At 47.6% G+C, this 13,755-nt stretch overlaps 1 protein-coding gene across 3 annotated transcripts in view; it reads left to right on the top strand.

Annotated features, from left to right (window-relative positions):
- Window positions 1–13,755, top strand: part of DDX4 (DEAD-box helicase 4) — a 1,871,246-nt gene that overhangs the window by 1,394,916 nt on the left and 462,575 nt on the right. For all 3 annotated transcript variants that reach the window (XM_069627287.1, XM_069627289.1, XM_069627288.1), the window contains exon 17: window positions 9,762–9,928. In XM_069627287.1, coding sequence (XP_069483388.1) covers window positions 9,762–9,928 — 167 coding nt within the window. The remainder of the gene's footprint in view (window positions 1–9,761; window positions 9,929–13,755) is intronic.

Consider the following 13,755-nt stretch of genomic DNA (forward strand, 5'->3'; position numbering starts at 1 on the left):
ATCCTGTGCAGTTCCCTTAGGGAGCGCTACAGAAGATTAAGACTACAGGTGAGAGCAATAAATCCCCTTTGGTATCATAGTTGGTAGCTGTGGCTAAGCAGTCAGACTTATCTCAAGAGGGAGATGGGCAGTATTCAGGGTTTACACAATAGGCCTAAAGTACTATGGCGCAAGGAAACATTGACCAGAGCTTTGTATTAAAAAGTAGATATATATTTATTTTATAGACCTCTAATAAAACACATGAATCACAGTAATCTAGCAAGTTAAATAAGTCAAAGGAAAAATATACACACTCCCTAGTTAAATTGTAGACCAAGTGAACCAGAGTGAAAACTGAGCAAAACGGCACAGTGAAAACCACACACAAGGGATACTCTCAATTTCTCACAAGGGAGGGAAAGCACAAGTTAAATAGAAATAGCTTCTTACACACCCTAGCAACACTTGCCATAAATTTGTGAACCAGATTAAGCAAGACAGTGCATCAGTATAGGCAATACTTAAATGAAAAATGAGCAAAATGGCATTTCACAAGGTGAAGAAAGGGGTAGTTATAAGAAGTAGGTGCATCAACACAGTTCTAGTTGAGAATCAATCTAACGAAGGCAGTCTAACAAATGTAGCCAGAGTCAGTAGGCCTGTGCCAGGGTCAGTGGTGCTGAGCATGGGCCCAGGAGCAAAATGTTCTTGTAGTCTTTGGTTAACGATTTTGAAAAGGTGGATGAAGAAGTTTAAAGACAATGTTGAGAGAGGGGCGGCCAACCCAACAGGGAGGTAAAGGATTTAAAACGCCTTTAGTGCTACCGCGAAGAAAGGGCGGCCTGGTGGAACAATGTAAGTTTAAAATGAAGAAGTGGCTCCTGCGGTGGCGGTTGTTCCTGGTAGTTCCTGCAGTTCGGGTGATGGAAGAGAGGCTCTCGTCGTGGAGTAAGGTTCGAGTGCACTACCCAGGGATGAAACCAGCTGCGGTGCTGCCCGAAGAATAAAAGGTGCGCTCCTTTAAATCGCGGTCCGGGTGGACTGGTGCCTGGCTATCCGGCCTCCGAGTACAGGGTACGGGAGATTCGACCAAGGCAGATCCTGGTAGGCGATTGGCAAGCTGGTTGGCCTCACCAGCTCAAGGAAAGAAGGCTCTTGCAGATGAAGATCTTCTCTCGTCGTGTGGATAAAAATGGTGAGACGCTGCAGCAGGGATTCACCGGTGGTTCGGTGGTTGCAGATGTCTTTGGCTTCTCTCCTCTTCGGCTTCTTAGTTCCAGTGGCGACGTCTTGCTCTTCCAGTCCTCAGGACCCTGCTTTTATGCAAAAAGATCCCCATTCATACAGCCTAGCTGTCACTCACACAGTGGAGTGGTCATCTTGGCGGGAGACCTTCCAGCCTATCAGGATAGAGTGCAACATGGGTTGCTGAGGCAACCCTGTCCAGGGGCCCTACTCTTCCCCCCCCACCCCTCCTACACAATGGACCCACCCCAGACTCGGTGGCACCGAAAGGAGGGCTTCTCGGCAGAAGCCCCCCAAAAGGACGATCAAAGGATCCCCGACCTGGGTTAGGAGTTTAGAGAAAGACACGAGAAAGAAGTTATATTAAAGTTCTGGCAAATAAAACCTACCAGTCAAGTTACTATTAAAATGCACCTGCTGTATGTTGGAGCCTGTCAGAAAAAGTGGTAGCCTCGAACAATGGGAAAATCCCATAGGAAAATATGTGCAGTTGAATATTTATGGTAGTTACCACTGCCACCAGCCAGAAACGTTTGAGAGAGGGGACTGTACGGTACCCTCTCGAAAATGAACATAAGGTAAAAACTATTAACCCTTTCCAGTACCTTCATAGTAAGATGGTGTGTACTGGTTTAGTTCATAAAAATTGACTAGTAAAGTCATTTGGGACTTTACATGCCGTGGGAGACAGTAGTCAGTCCCAGGGTATGGAGTCTGTTTGGGGGTCGCTACGACACCCCTGTATCACTGCACTGAGGGTGCTGTGTAACACACATGAATAAAGATGTTTCCTATGGGGTTGAGAAAATCCCATAGACATTAAACACAAAAAGCCTAGAACACACATAGCAAAAATGCCTAAGGGTGGGAAAAAGAGTCTCACTCTTAGCAGGAAAAAAAGAAACAAACCCTTCAAATCCAGCAAAGCAGCTGGGGGACTCTATTGGTAAGGAAAATTAGCCATAGAATGAGAATTCTCCCTAACACACACCACTCCCAATAAATTCCAGATAAGTTAAGCTCGCAAAATGAAGTGGGAGCAAAATGGCACTCCAGCAATTTAAGAGGGTGGGAAAGACAAAGTTAATAGAAATTGAACCACGCCAACAGGTAAGTACTCAGGGCAATTGAGCAAGAGGAACTACAGTGATAGAATCAGATAGAATAACTTAGTGCCAAAGTCAATAGGACAAGTCTTTTGCCCAAGATCACACAGTTCAGGGTAGTTTGCGGTAAAGTTTGTGCCACGGGTTCCGGGCGAGGTTGTTTGGTAGAAAAGTTAGTTCAAAGAGAAGAGAAGGACAAGCCCTCGGATTGGAGAGAGATTTCAAACACTTTCACCGCGGTTGAACGAAACGAGCAACCAGATTTGCACAGTACCTTAAAACGGAGAGGAAGCTGTAGCTGAGGTGGACCTTCCTGGTAGTTCCTGCAGGCTCACGGTTCCTGAAGCCACTGCCGGACTGACAAGCAGTAGGAAGACTGGAGGGTCCTGCACTACCCAGGGAAGAAACCAGCAGCAGAGCAAAGCAGCGAATAAAAAAAGGTGCGCTCCTTAAAACCCAAGCAGGGTCCGACCTTCCTGGCTATCCGGCCCACTATAGCTCTGTACAGCGAATACGACCAGAGGAGGGGTCCTGGCTTGTAGTTTGGGCGAACTGGTTGGTCCCACCAGCTCAAGGGAAGGAGGTTTCCTGGTGGATCTTCTCTGTTGGACTTGGAGATTCGGACCTGCAGCAGGGCTTCACCGGGCGGTTCAGTCATCGTAGGGGTCCACTTCTTCCAGTTCCTCGTTGTTTCTTTCGTTCCAGTGGCGACTGTCTTTCCAGTCCCAGAGACCTGCATTTTATGCAGTTTTCCCCATTCATACAGCCTGGCTGTCAATCACACAGCAGGGTGGCTGGCCTGGCAAGGCCAGCCCCCTTAGCCAATCAGATAAGAGTGCGACTTGGGTTTCCAAGGGAACCCATGGCAGGGGTCCGAAGATCTCTCCCTCACATCCTGCCTACCTAGACCATCAGGCGCCTTAAGTAGGGCTTCTGTGCAGAAGCCCGCGAAAAGACAGCGAACAACGGAGTCCTCCCCAGTTTAGCACGCAGAGAAAAACACGAGAAAGGCTTTAACAAAAAGAAATGACGACTAAACCTAGCTGGAGCCAAAATAAAACCTATATGGTCAAGCGGGTTTCATGTTCGAGGGTAATATAATAGCCTAAAACATTACCACGTTATATAAGATAACCGCGGTAGAAAAGTTAGGGTAGATACCTCTGCTACCATCCAAGTCTTGATGTTAAGGGAGCAAAACAAGGCTCCAAGAGGCACAGACAAAAAGAGATGAGTTAACCCTTTCCAGTACTTCATGTAAAATGGCGTGTACTGGTGTCGAACAGGATATCATGTTGTGCCTCCTTTATTATATATGTTGGCCTAAGCCCAGTCGCTCTGCGAAGAAATCTGCGTTGCAAGGTTCCGACCTTAGATCAATTTAGCCGTCATTTTAGGTTCATCCGCCATTTGGATTCTCGCTCCAAAGTCACCCTGTGTTCTAAAATGGTGGACAGTGTTCTTCTGTTTGTAACTTGGCTTACTCGACATTTGCGCTAAGGTTAATGCTTAAACTGCCCGTAGGCCAAATGTTGGGGTCATGTAATGAGACCTTGTCCTTCGCTGACCTGTAGATAGAGGATTAACTGTGCCAACGATGCTAATCCGCGAACATATATTAAGCACAATACTGTTTAAACACTGAATGCGAACACTGGTTTAACTACATTGTATAAAATATGTACAAAGACTTAATGTCGAATCCAAAGAGACACTGTTGCTATTGTAACCTATTGGAGTATGTATTAAGAACAATCCATATACATATAGATGAATAAATTAGAACCGAACTCGGCATGAACCCCTAGCCCGAGAAATGGTTAACCTGCAAATGGGCTGGACATCATGTTAAGAATTGTATCAAAGCACGAACATTCTGATGTACAGTCCCACTCACTACTCACACCGAACAGGTTGGTATTCGCTGTGATGTACTGAGGGCCAGATAGCTAGCTGATACATTTTCTTTGAAAACTGTTCAGTTACTTTGAATAAAGATCTTTGTTTATTTACAGCCCGCGTTTGGTGCATTTCTTTTGAAGGTACTCGGCCTCGATATTTCCTGTTGCTTTTACACTGGGTCTGTGGTTTAAAGTGACTATATAAAGGTAATGGCAACTTTACCTGTTTCTGGAGGACAGTAGTCAACCCCAGAAAAATGGAGTCAGTGGGGAAGTGTCAAAAGACAACCCTTTGTCACTGCACTGAAGGTGCTGTGTAACACACACAAAATGTGGTGCACATGGAGTAGGTGAGGCTCCGGTGCCCAAGATCACACTAAGTAGAAATACACATAGCAAAACACATGTAAGAGTGGGAAAATAAGGCTCACACTCTTACCAGGTGAAAAAATAAATCCTAGAAATCCAGCAAAGCTGCTGGGAGACTCTTTAGGTAAGGGAAATCAACCATTTGAGAATTCTCCCTAACCAATGTCGTGCATCTACCTCGTTCGGCTGTGCGTGCTGCGGACGCGGCCACTGCAAAAGTCCCTTGACGCCCGTTGGATCCAAGTATCTGGAAGCTTCGAGGACAAGATCGCCTTCAAGACATTCCGTCGAGCGATTCGGTGGTGGGGCATCCGCACGCATCTAGCGGAGGGCAGACTTCCAGACCCAGCACATCAGGAGACAGTGACGACAAAAGCCTCCCTGGAGAGATGGGGCGCGCACACCAAAAAATCTCCACGCAAGAGGCCTTTGGATACCGGAGGAGTAGTTGTTGCACATCAAAATCCTGGAGCTCCGGGCAGTGTTTTGGGTCCTCAAATCATTCCTTATGTCCCTCAAGGGCAAGGTGTTGCGGGTCTTCAGACAACACCACCACAATGTTCTACTTCTGGAAGCAGGGGGGCACCAGATCCCTGGCCCTCTTGTTAGCGAGAATTCTTATTTATGGCCAATTTCCCTCACCTAGTGAGTCCCTCAGCAGCTTTGCTGGATTTCTGGGGTTTATTTTTTCCACCTGGTAAGAGTGTGAACCTTTTTCCCATTCTTGCATGTGTTTTTCCGTTTGTATTTAAACTGTTTGTGTTATCTTGGGCTCTGGAGTCACACCACTCCATGAACCCAACTTGTTGTGTGTTACACAGCACCTTCAGTGCAGTGACACAGGGTTGTATCTAAGACTTCCCACTGACGCAATTTTTCTGGGGCTGACTACTGTCCCCCAGAAACAGGTAAAGTTGCCATTTACTTTATGTAGTCATATAAACTGCAGACCCAATACACCCCATCTTACATGGAGTATTGGAAAGGGTTAATTCCTATCCCTTTTTGTCGGTGCCTCTGATACCCTAACCTTTCTACCGCGATTATACTATATAAACATGGTACTGTTTTAGGCTATTGTGTTTGCCTCGAACTTAAACCCGCTTGACCAAATACTTTTTATTTTGGCTCTGGTATGGCTTTATCGCCATTTCTTTTTGTTAAAGTCCTGGTGTTTTACTTTGCGCGGCAAACCAAGTTTGCTGCCTTTGTTCGCCGATCTTTGGTGGGCTTCTGTCCAGAAGCCATCCTTTGGCGTCTGGGTGTCTAGGTGGGCTGAATGTGAGGGAGGGGTTTAGTCACCCCCTGCACAGGGTCTACTTGGAGACCTGAGTGGCACTTTGTGTCGATTGGCTCAGGTGGTTGTCCGGGCCAGACAAACCCCCCCCTGCTGAGTGATTGACAAGCCAGGCTGTGTGAATGGGGGATTTTGGCATAAAAGGCAGGACTCTTGGGCTGGAAGTCAGTCACCACTGGAACTGCAAAGAACCGAAGAGAAGCGGAGAAGAAGACGGCTGCTGCTACTCCCGAGTCCTGGTGAAGCCCTGCTGCAGTCCTGAGCTATCTACCCTTCAACGACGAGAAGATCCAGTCCGGAGTCTTCTCCCCTTGAGCCTGGTGGGATCAACCAGCTCACCTTACACAGCCAGAGGATCCTCTTCTTGGTCAAAATTGCTGCACACAGCTGTAGTGGTCCGGATATCCATCTGAGAAGCCTCTCCTGTTTTAAAGGAGCGCACCTTTTATTCACTGTTGCTTAGCTGCTGCTGGCCTCATCCCTAGGTAGTGCAGATCGCTCCAGACGTCGTCCTTCTTGTCCCCACGACTGAAGCTCCAGGAAGTCTGCAGGAACTACCAGGAAAAACTGCTGCAGCACTATCCTTTCTTCAAACGAATAAGGTACTGTGTCCAACTTCGAGGAATTGGGGTGAACCCTTTCTCCTCACCCAAGGCGTGTCCCTGTCTTCCTTCCCTCTTATAACTTTTGCTTCCCTTTGATACTCCTGGCAATCTCGAATGGTGAACTGTTCTAACCTTGTGATCCTCGACGACTGGACCCTGTCCCATTTGACACTTGCGCAGACCTATTGACTTTTATCTACGTTTTAGAAAGTGTTATCTGCCTTGACAAAAGTATTGCCTATGATTTTTATCCCCTATTCTCTTGTGTTAATTCATGTGCTAAGTGTTTGACTACGGTAACATTTCTTCTCGCGGGTACGCCTTTCTTTCGTAAGACCGAACTGTCATTACTGTCAAAAAGTGATAGCGTAATAACCCACGGTAACATCTTTGTTTCACAACACCGGTCTGTGAAATCCAAAGGTGCTTAACTTGAATTGTTGTGCACAAGGGGAATTGGCTGTGTGTAGTGTATTTTGAAGTGAGGTTTTAATTTAATAGAAGTGAAGTGTTTTGTGAACAGATGGTCTAAAAATAAATGTACTTTTACTTTTTAACCAGAAACCTGAGTCAGTGTTTGCTTGAGTCACAGTAATTGTAGTCCTTTGTGTAATCTCTACTACTGATCATTTGCTCTTGAGATAAGTCTGGCTGCTCAGCCATTGCTACCACTTTTTCTGTGTAGTACAGGCTTGTTCCAAAGGTGAAATTGTACTACCACTTCTAGCCTTAATTGTGTGTAGTGGTCCCTGCACAGGATTCTGCCTAACACCTCTCCAAGGAAGTGCAGGATCTATGGCATCCTTTCATCTGGCAGGAGTGAAGATCACTGTTGCAGACTCACTCAGCAGTGAGCTGCGCTCTTGCCATGAGTGGGAGCTTCGGCAGGATTAGGTGGACCTACTGTTTCGACGATGGGGCACTCCCCAGATCAACCTATTTGCGACGGCCACGAACGCCAAGTGTCAGAGGTTCGCCAGCACGTTTCCCCAGTCGGGGAGCATGGGAGATGCATGCTTCTTCCCCTGGGATGGACTGTTCCTCTATGCGTTCCCGCCATTGCTGTTGATTCTGTGACTCATCAGTCAATTCAGACGGTCCCGGTGCAGGTTGATCCTCGTCGCACCGGCGTGGCTGAGGCAGATATGGTACCCGGACCTTCTGGGCATGTTAACGTCCCCTCCAGTCAAGCTCCCGACGGATGCAGATCTTCTCGCCAGAGAAGGGGGTGCAATTCTGTACCACGACCCAGGGGCTCTGAACCTGCAGGCCTGGCTCCTGCAGCGCTAGAGTTTGGAGGATACAATATCCCAGCGGACTGTAAGAAAGTGCTCGAAAGGACCAGGGCGTCGGCTACGCTGAAATGCTACAGGCACAAATGGAAGAGGTTCACAGTCCGGTGCCGTGCGCAGGAACTGGACCCTCTGCGGATTACTGCTCCACAGGTGCTGCCGTACTTGCTTTTGCGGTCCAAGGCAGGATTGGCTCACGCCTCAATCAAGGTTCATCTGGCGGCTATCTCCTGCTACACCAGGACTCCTGGACAGTTGTTGTGGTCGCACCGCCTGGTCAAGGAGTTCATAAAAGGACTTTTCCGTTCGTTCCCGTTAGTGAAGGCTCCGGCCCCGGCGTGGGAGCTTAGTGTGGTGCTGACTAGGTTCATGGGTCCTCCGTTCGACCCTATGCATTCGACACAGCTGAAGTTCTTATCGTGGAAGACAGCGTTTCTTGTGGCCATCACCTCTGCACGACGGGTGGGTTTGTTTCAGGCCCTGTCCTGTAGGCCACCCTACTTGACTTTTCACGATACAAGGGTAGTGCTAAGAACGCACCCATCCTTCGTGCCCAAGGTGTCGTCGGACTTTCATCTGAACAAGCCCTTGGTGTTGCCTGTATTTTTTCCTGACTCCTTCGTCGCAGGCTGAGAGGACTTTGCACTCGCTGGATGTGGCTAGGGTGCTGAAGTTGTACGTGGACCGCACAAAGAGTTTCCGGAAGATGTTGCAAGTTTTTGTGAACTTTGGTCCTGTTAACCAAGGCGGAGGCCCTCTTCAAGGCTTCCGTTTCCAGGTGCCACTCCAGCTGCATCACCCATTGTCACTGGTTGGCAAACCGACCGTTTCCTGGCCGTCCGAGAGCCCATTCGACCAGAGCTAGCGCTGAAACTACAACATTCCTGCCTGGTGTCCACCTGCTGGATATCTGCAGGGCTTCTACGTGGAGGTCGATGCACACCTTCATGAGATTCTACCTCGTCAACATGAATTTCAGGGAGGAGTCCAGGGTCGGTCAAGCAGTGCTGCGCAACCTGTTCGCATGAAGGTGAGCCTGGTGAGGAGGTAAGAGATGCTTATGTTGAGCCTTGCCACCTCCCATGGTTGTGAATGTGTGTACTGCTATGTATTCTTTTTTCATGATCATGTGAATCAATGTTGGAGAAGGAACAATTTACTTACCTCTAACTGTTGATGTCCAGCATGAGTCTGGCATGGATTCACATGCAACCCCTGCCCCTCTGCAGCTCTTCTCTTCGTCCTGCTGCCACTTTACGTGCTACCAAATCCAAAGATGGCTACCTGAGGTAGAGCACAGTCATTGGCTGGGGGCAGTATGACCCAAAGCTCAGTGATTTGTTGTTAGGAGAAAGACAGCTCAGTAATGAAACTGTTTTTTTTTCTTTACTGAGGATTCCCAGTCTGACGACGGGGAATATTAATGAGCATGTGAATCCATGCCAGACCCATGCTGGAGAACAGTTGCAGGTAAGTAGCTTGTTCCTTACATGCTACCAAATCTGAAGATGACTGCCAGAGGAGGGGCTTAGGGAGAGGGCAGTCATTGGCTGGGGCACTATGACCCAGAGCTCATGATTGGTCTAGCGGACAAATAGTTTTAGTAAAACAGTTTTCTTTTACCAAGAATTCCCGGCCTAACGAGGAATGTTTATGAGCATATTCATTACCATGCTCTGCTCCCTGGTGGCAGTTAACGTTTGCGAAGAGCAGATACATTAGGATTAAATGGACCATAAATGAATCTGTGGGAGGAAAATCCATCAGAAAGATGATTACTGAGAGGTAAATATTTTGTTCTTATCTAAGGTAGTTTGTATGGTCATTTAATTATAACTTTATTAGTTGATCATCATGTATTATGTAGTACTGGTTTCACGTTTGCAACTAGTGTTTAACTGGAGCGGATATAATTGCTAATGGTTTTCCTATCTTTTGTTTACCCAAACAACATTCTCATTAAGATTGGACTGACCAAATTAAGATACCTTGTATTAGATGAGGCTGATCGAATGCTTGATATGGGTTTTGGCCCCGATATGAAGACGTTAGTCACCAGTCCAGGAATGCCAACCAAAGAAGAACGGCAAACACTGATGTTTAGTGCCACATTTCCAGAAAATATCCAGAGGTACGATTTTTAATGTTTTTTTTTTCATCTAACTTTGTTAGCATATTAAGGATGCAGCTTAATTCTCATATTTCTAATGCTGTTTGGGTTATAGATTTAATTCTTAAACCTTGTCTTTGCCCCTTAGCGATCATAGCTTCAGTTTGTGTGTTGGCCCTCTCTTTCTTACTCCTACGCTCCCTCCCCTTTGCCCCCTACTGTATGGGCGTCAAGACATGGAGTCTACAGTGGTTCACATTGACAAATCAGGTAGAGTGATCTCTATCGCCACAGATATCGGGAGGACGGCTTGGCTGACGGCTACCAAATGTAACCTCGATGTGCAGGAGCCCATTCTAGACCTGCCATTTGGGGGGGGGGGGGCTTGGTCATCTTGACCACAGAGGTGGAACTGGACAAAAAGGAAAATAGCTCTCGCACAGCTAAATCATTGTCAATCTCGACAGTCATCTCCCAAGACTTATAACCAGACACCAGTGCTCGGATAGAGCACAGACCTTCGGTGGCTTCAAGGGGTTTCAAGAGCGACGTACCAGACAGCCATACCAGCCCAAAGGCAGCACAGGCGCAAGCAACACAAAGCCCCCCAAAAGGATTTTTTCCAGTCCCCTTCCAAGGACTTGCCTCAGAGGGCAAAAGTTGTGATGACATCATCCATATCCACGAGTCTCCGATGGGGGGGCAGGCTAGCCCCACACTTCCTGGCATGGCAGGCAAGGTACATGGACCCATGGATCCTCAGTAATCTCTACAGGCTTCCGCCTGCCAAGCCCTACATTTCCTATTTCTCCAGCATAGGGCCTGGCATGGATTCACATGCTCATGAATATTCCCCGTCGCTAGGCTGGGAATCCTCGGTAAAGAAAAAATCAGTTTCAGTTTCACTTCTGAACTGTCTTTCTCCTAACAGCCAATCACTGGTGTCTGGGTCATACTGCCCTCTACCAGCCATCTTCAGATTTTTACCGCACGTTAAAGTGTTGGGAGTCCTTGTGCTATAGCGCTCAAGCTTTTACAGAGTTTTGCTCTATTTTTGCAGTCAATCGTGCCTCAGTCTCCATCGATCCAACTTCTGATTAACAGGGACCCGTTTTCGGATTCTTCAGCGCCCCTCAAGGGCGAATTTTCGTTAAGTTTCTTCTTGGAGGATTCCAGAAACTTCTTCAAGACTTAAGCCGCGTGGACATGGCGGATGAGAAAGATGACTCGCGCCTCTCCAAGGTTTGCCCCGGCTACAACCTACGGAATTTCTTCTCAGACAACGGACATTCCCTGTGCCTTTACTCCTGTGCATGCGGACCGATCGGTGCAAGCGCCGCCACGAGTGGCTGCAAGCCAAGGCCCCTGCTCTGCGTGAGTCCCGGCAGAATGCCACCCCAGCCCAGTAGAACAACGGTGAGCGATGGTCTAAGACCTTTGAGGGTGCCTATCCTGCGGGGGCCCAACGTAAGGCTAAGCACTGCGAGTCCACTGCTTCCGGGAGTGCCGTTCCAAGTATACCGTCTCCAGCACCTTCGGACATGAGCTAACACTCGGGATCTTCAAAGAGGAAGTCGGACCATCAGGGCAAGCTCTTGGAGAAGATCCAGACCAGCCCTACAGAGAAGGCCAAGGGGCAGCGGGGTCCCGAACCTCCCCCTAAGGTGAAGGCCGCAGACTCGGCCAAGACTGAAGACCCAGGTGCATCAGACTAAGGCCCAACCTTCCATCGAAGGAGTGATGGCATCCCTCGCGAAGGCTGCCGTGGTGGATCCGCAGGGCACGGCCCCAAATGTGAGTGTGCCTGCCAGGAGGGAATCCTCTTTCCAGCCCATCGAAAAGACGCCGGAGAAGGTGATGACCATCATTTCACCAAAACAGTCTCCCTTGGTTGCAGGGAAGGCTGTGGGTGCACGGGCATTTCCTCATAGGAGGAGCTCACCAACCTCCCGACCCTCCAGGAGGGAGGATGCATCGAGAGCAGGCCCTACCGTTATGAGAAGAAATACAGTGCCGGACTCTGCGCCCAAGCGCTTACAGTCCCAGCCATGTCTTGTTAACATAGAAACATCAGACTGTACACATACAATGCGCCGTACCTAGGCTTTAAATGAAACCGACATTGTGTACACCCCTCAGCCGAGTTCTAATACTATTTTTGCTTGAATCATTTTTTATCAAATTATTTGTTCTTAAGTCTCCCTAGATATATTTTGCCGTGATGTTCACATAACCTGTCCAGGCGCATGCTTTGTTCCTTTGGAATTTGTCATTGGGGTCAGATACGTACACGTATGCAGTGATGCACACAATTCAGATCCCCTAAGCCTGATCGAAGATGTCTCCCGACACGGACAGTGCCAAGATGGCGGTTCGACCATTTGGTCCCGCTGCACCGAATTATAATGCATGCTTGCCGTCAATACAGAGCTAATCCCAACCGGAGCTGCCAAGTGATTACGAGCAGCAGCCTGCTGGACAGGTCCCTATAGTCGTTAGGACCCAGGGTAAGAGACATTTTACTTCTTTGTCTCCCCCGGCGTTCCGGGGGCACATAAGCATAGTAGCAGGTCCATTGCCACTTCCATGGCCGACTTGTATTGACACGCTCGCGGGTCTATGTTTTCCTCTAGGAAGATAACTTACAAGAGCGAAGACGATGCCACAGCTGACCGCTCTGTGTTTCTGTGCCGCATTACTGCGCTGAGCAGCGTGTGTGTTAACATCCAGGAGCTAGTAAGCCTTTTCAGCCCATGCTTACCAATATATATACTTAGTGCATAAAACTGCTGAGTAGAACATTTTGAAATTCAGGAATCAACAAATTGTTTTTCTCTCCTTTGTTTGCCTGTTTCCAAATAGGAGCCCGAGGCTTTTTAAACAAAGACTTGCATTGTGTGACTGCGCCAGAACCATTGTTAGGGCGGTAAGACACACTTTGCATCCCTCACGCACAGGAGGGCTATAAGGTTCATCATCCCGCACATGTATGGCGCTAGGGATTGAACATCACAAGCACTTCTGAGCACAAACCCTCCTTCCCCCTTTTTTCCTGTTAAGTGTCACATAAGGCGATAATTAGAAAACAAATTAGTTTTCATTTAGTTAAACTGCCTTGTTAATTCGTTTGATACTCCTCAAACTTATACACCTCTCCAGCATTGTATGCAAAGTATTAAACACTAGCATCACACAGCGAGGGGCACAATAGTGATCTACCCGCTTTTTTCTGGTTTTCTGTTACCTCTCTGTAGGAGTAAGAAGACACACTCATGGGAGCAAGTCTTCACCCATAAGGGAGTCAAGACACCTCCGATACGAATTACGTCGTTATGAAGATGACCTAAACAACTATGGTAATGAAACCGGTCAACCCGATACAGCATGAGCTGGCCTCATGCACTTTTAAGATCTATGTACAAAGCTACTTCACATAGACTGAACTAAAATCAATTAGACCTGAGCGAAGTACCAGGTCTCCTATAGACTTTGTCTGTGAAATGTTACGTATTTTAAAAGGACCTTAGAGTTAAGGTGCCTTATGTGTGTTGTATTGTATCAGTACAAGTTGCTATACTTTATTGGCCAATGTGGTGCCAGCTACTAGAAAAATCTAACACAATGTTGTGCACAGATAGCTCTAGAAAAATCTAGAACTGGGCATTGTCTAATTTAAAATGCCCACTTTTTCAGCTACTACTAAAACACTTGGGACTGAATTTTAAAGTGTGACGGTAGGAATGGGATTAAGTTTAGCTCTTTCCTATGTTTGTCAACCAGCGGTGGTACACCCGATGTTAGGGATGGCCTGCTGAGATACAGAAATTTGCTGCTATGTGTATATGATG

Source organism: Ambystoma mexicanum, chromosome 6p (assembly GCF_040938575.1).
Source record: "Ambystoma mexicanum isolate Mex_15411 chromosome 6p, UKY_AmexF1_1, whole genome shotgun sequence".
Classification (NCBI taxonomy): Eukaryota; Metazoa; Chordata; class Amphibia; order Caudata; family Ambystomatidae; genus Ambystoma; species Ambystoma mexicanum.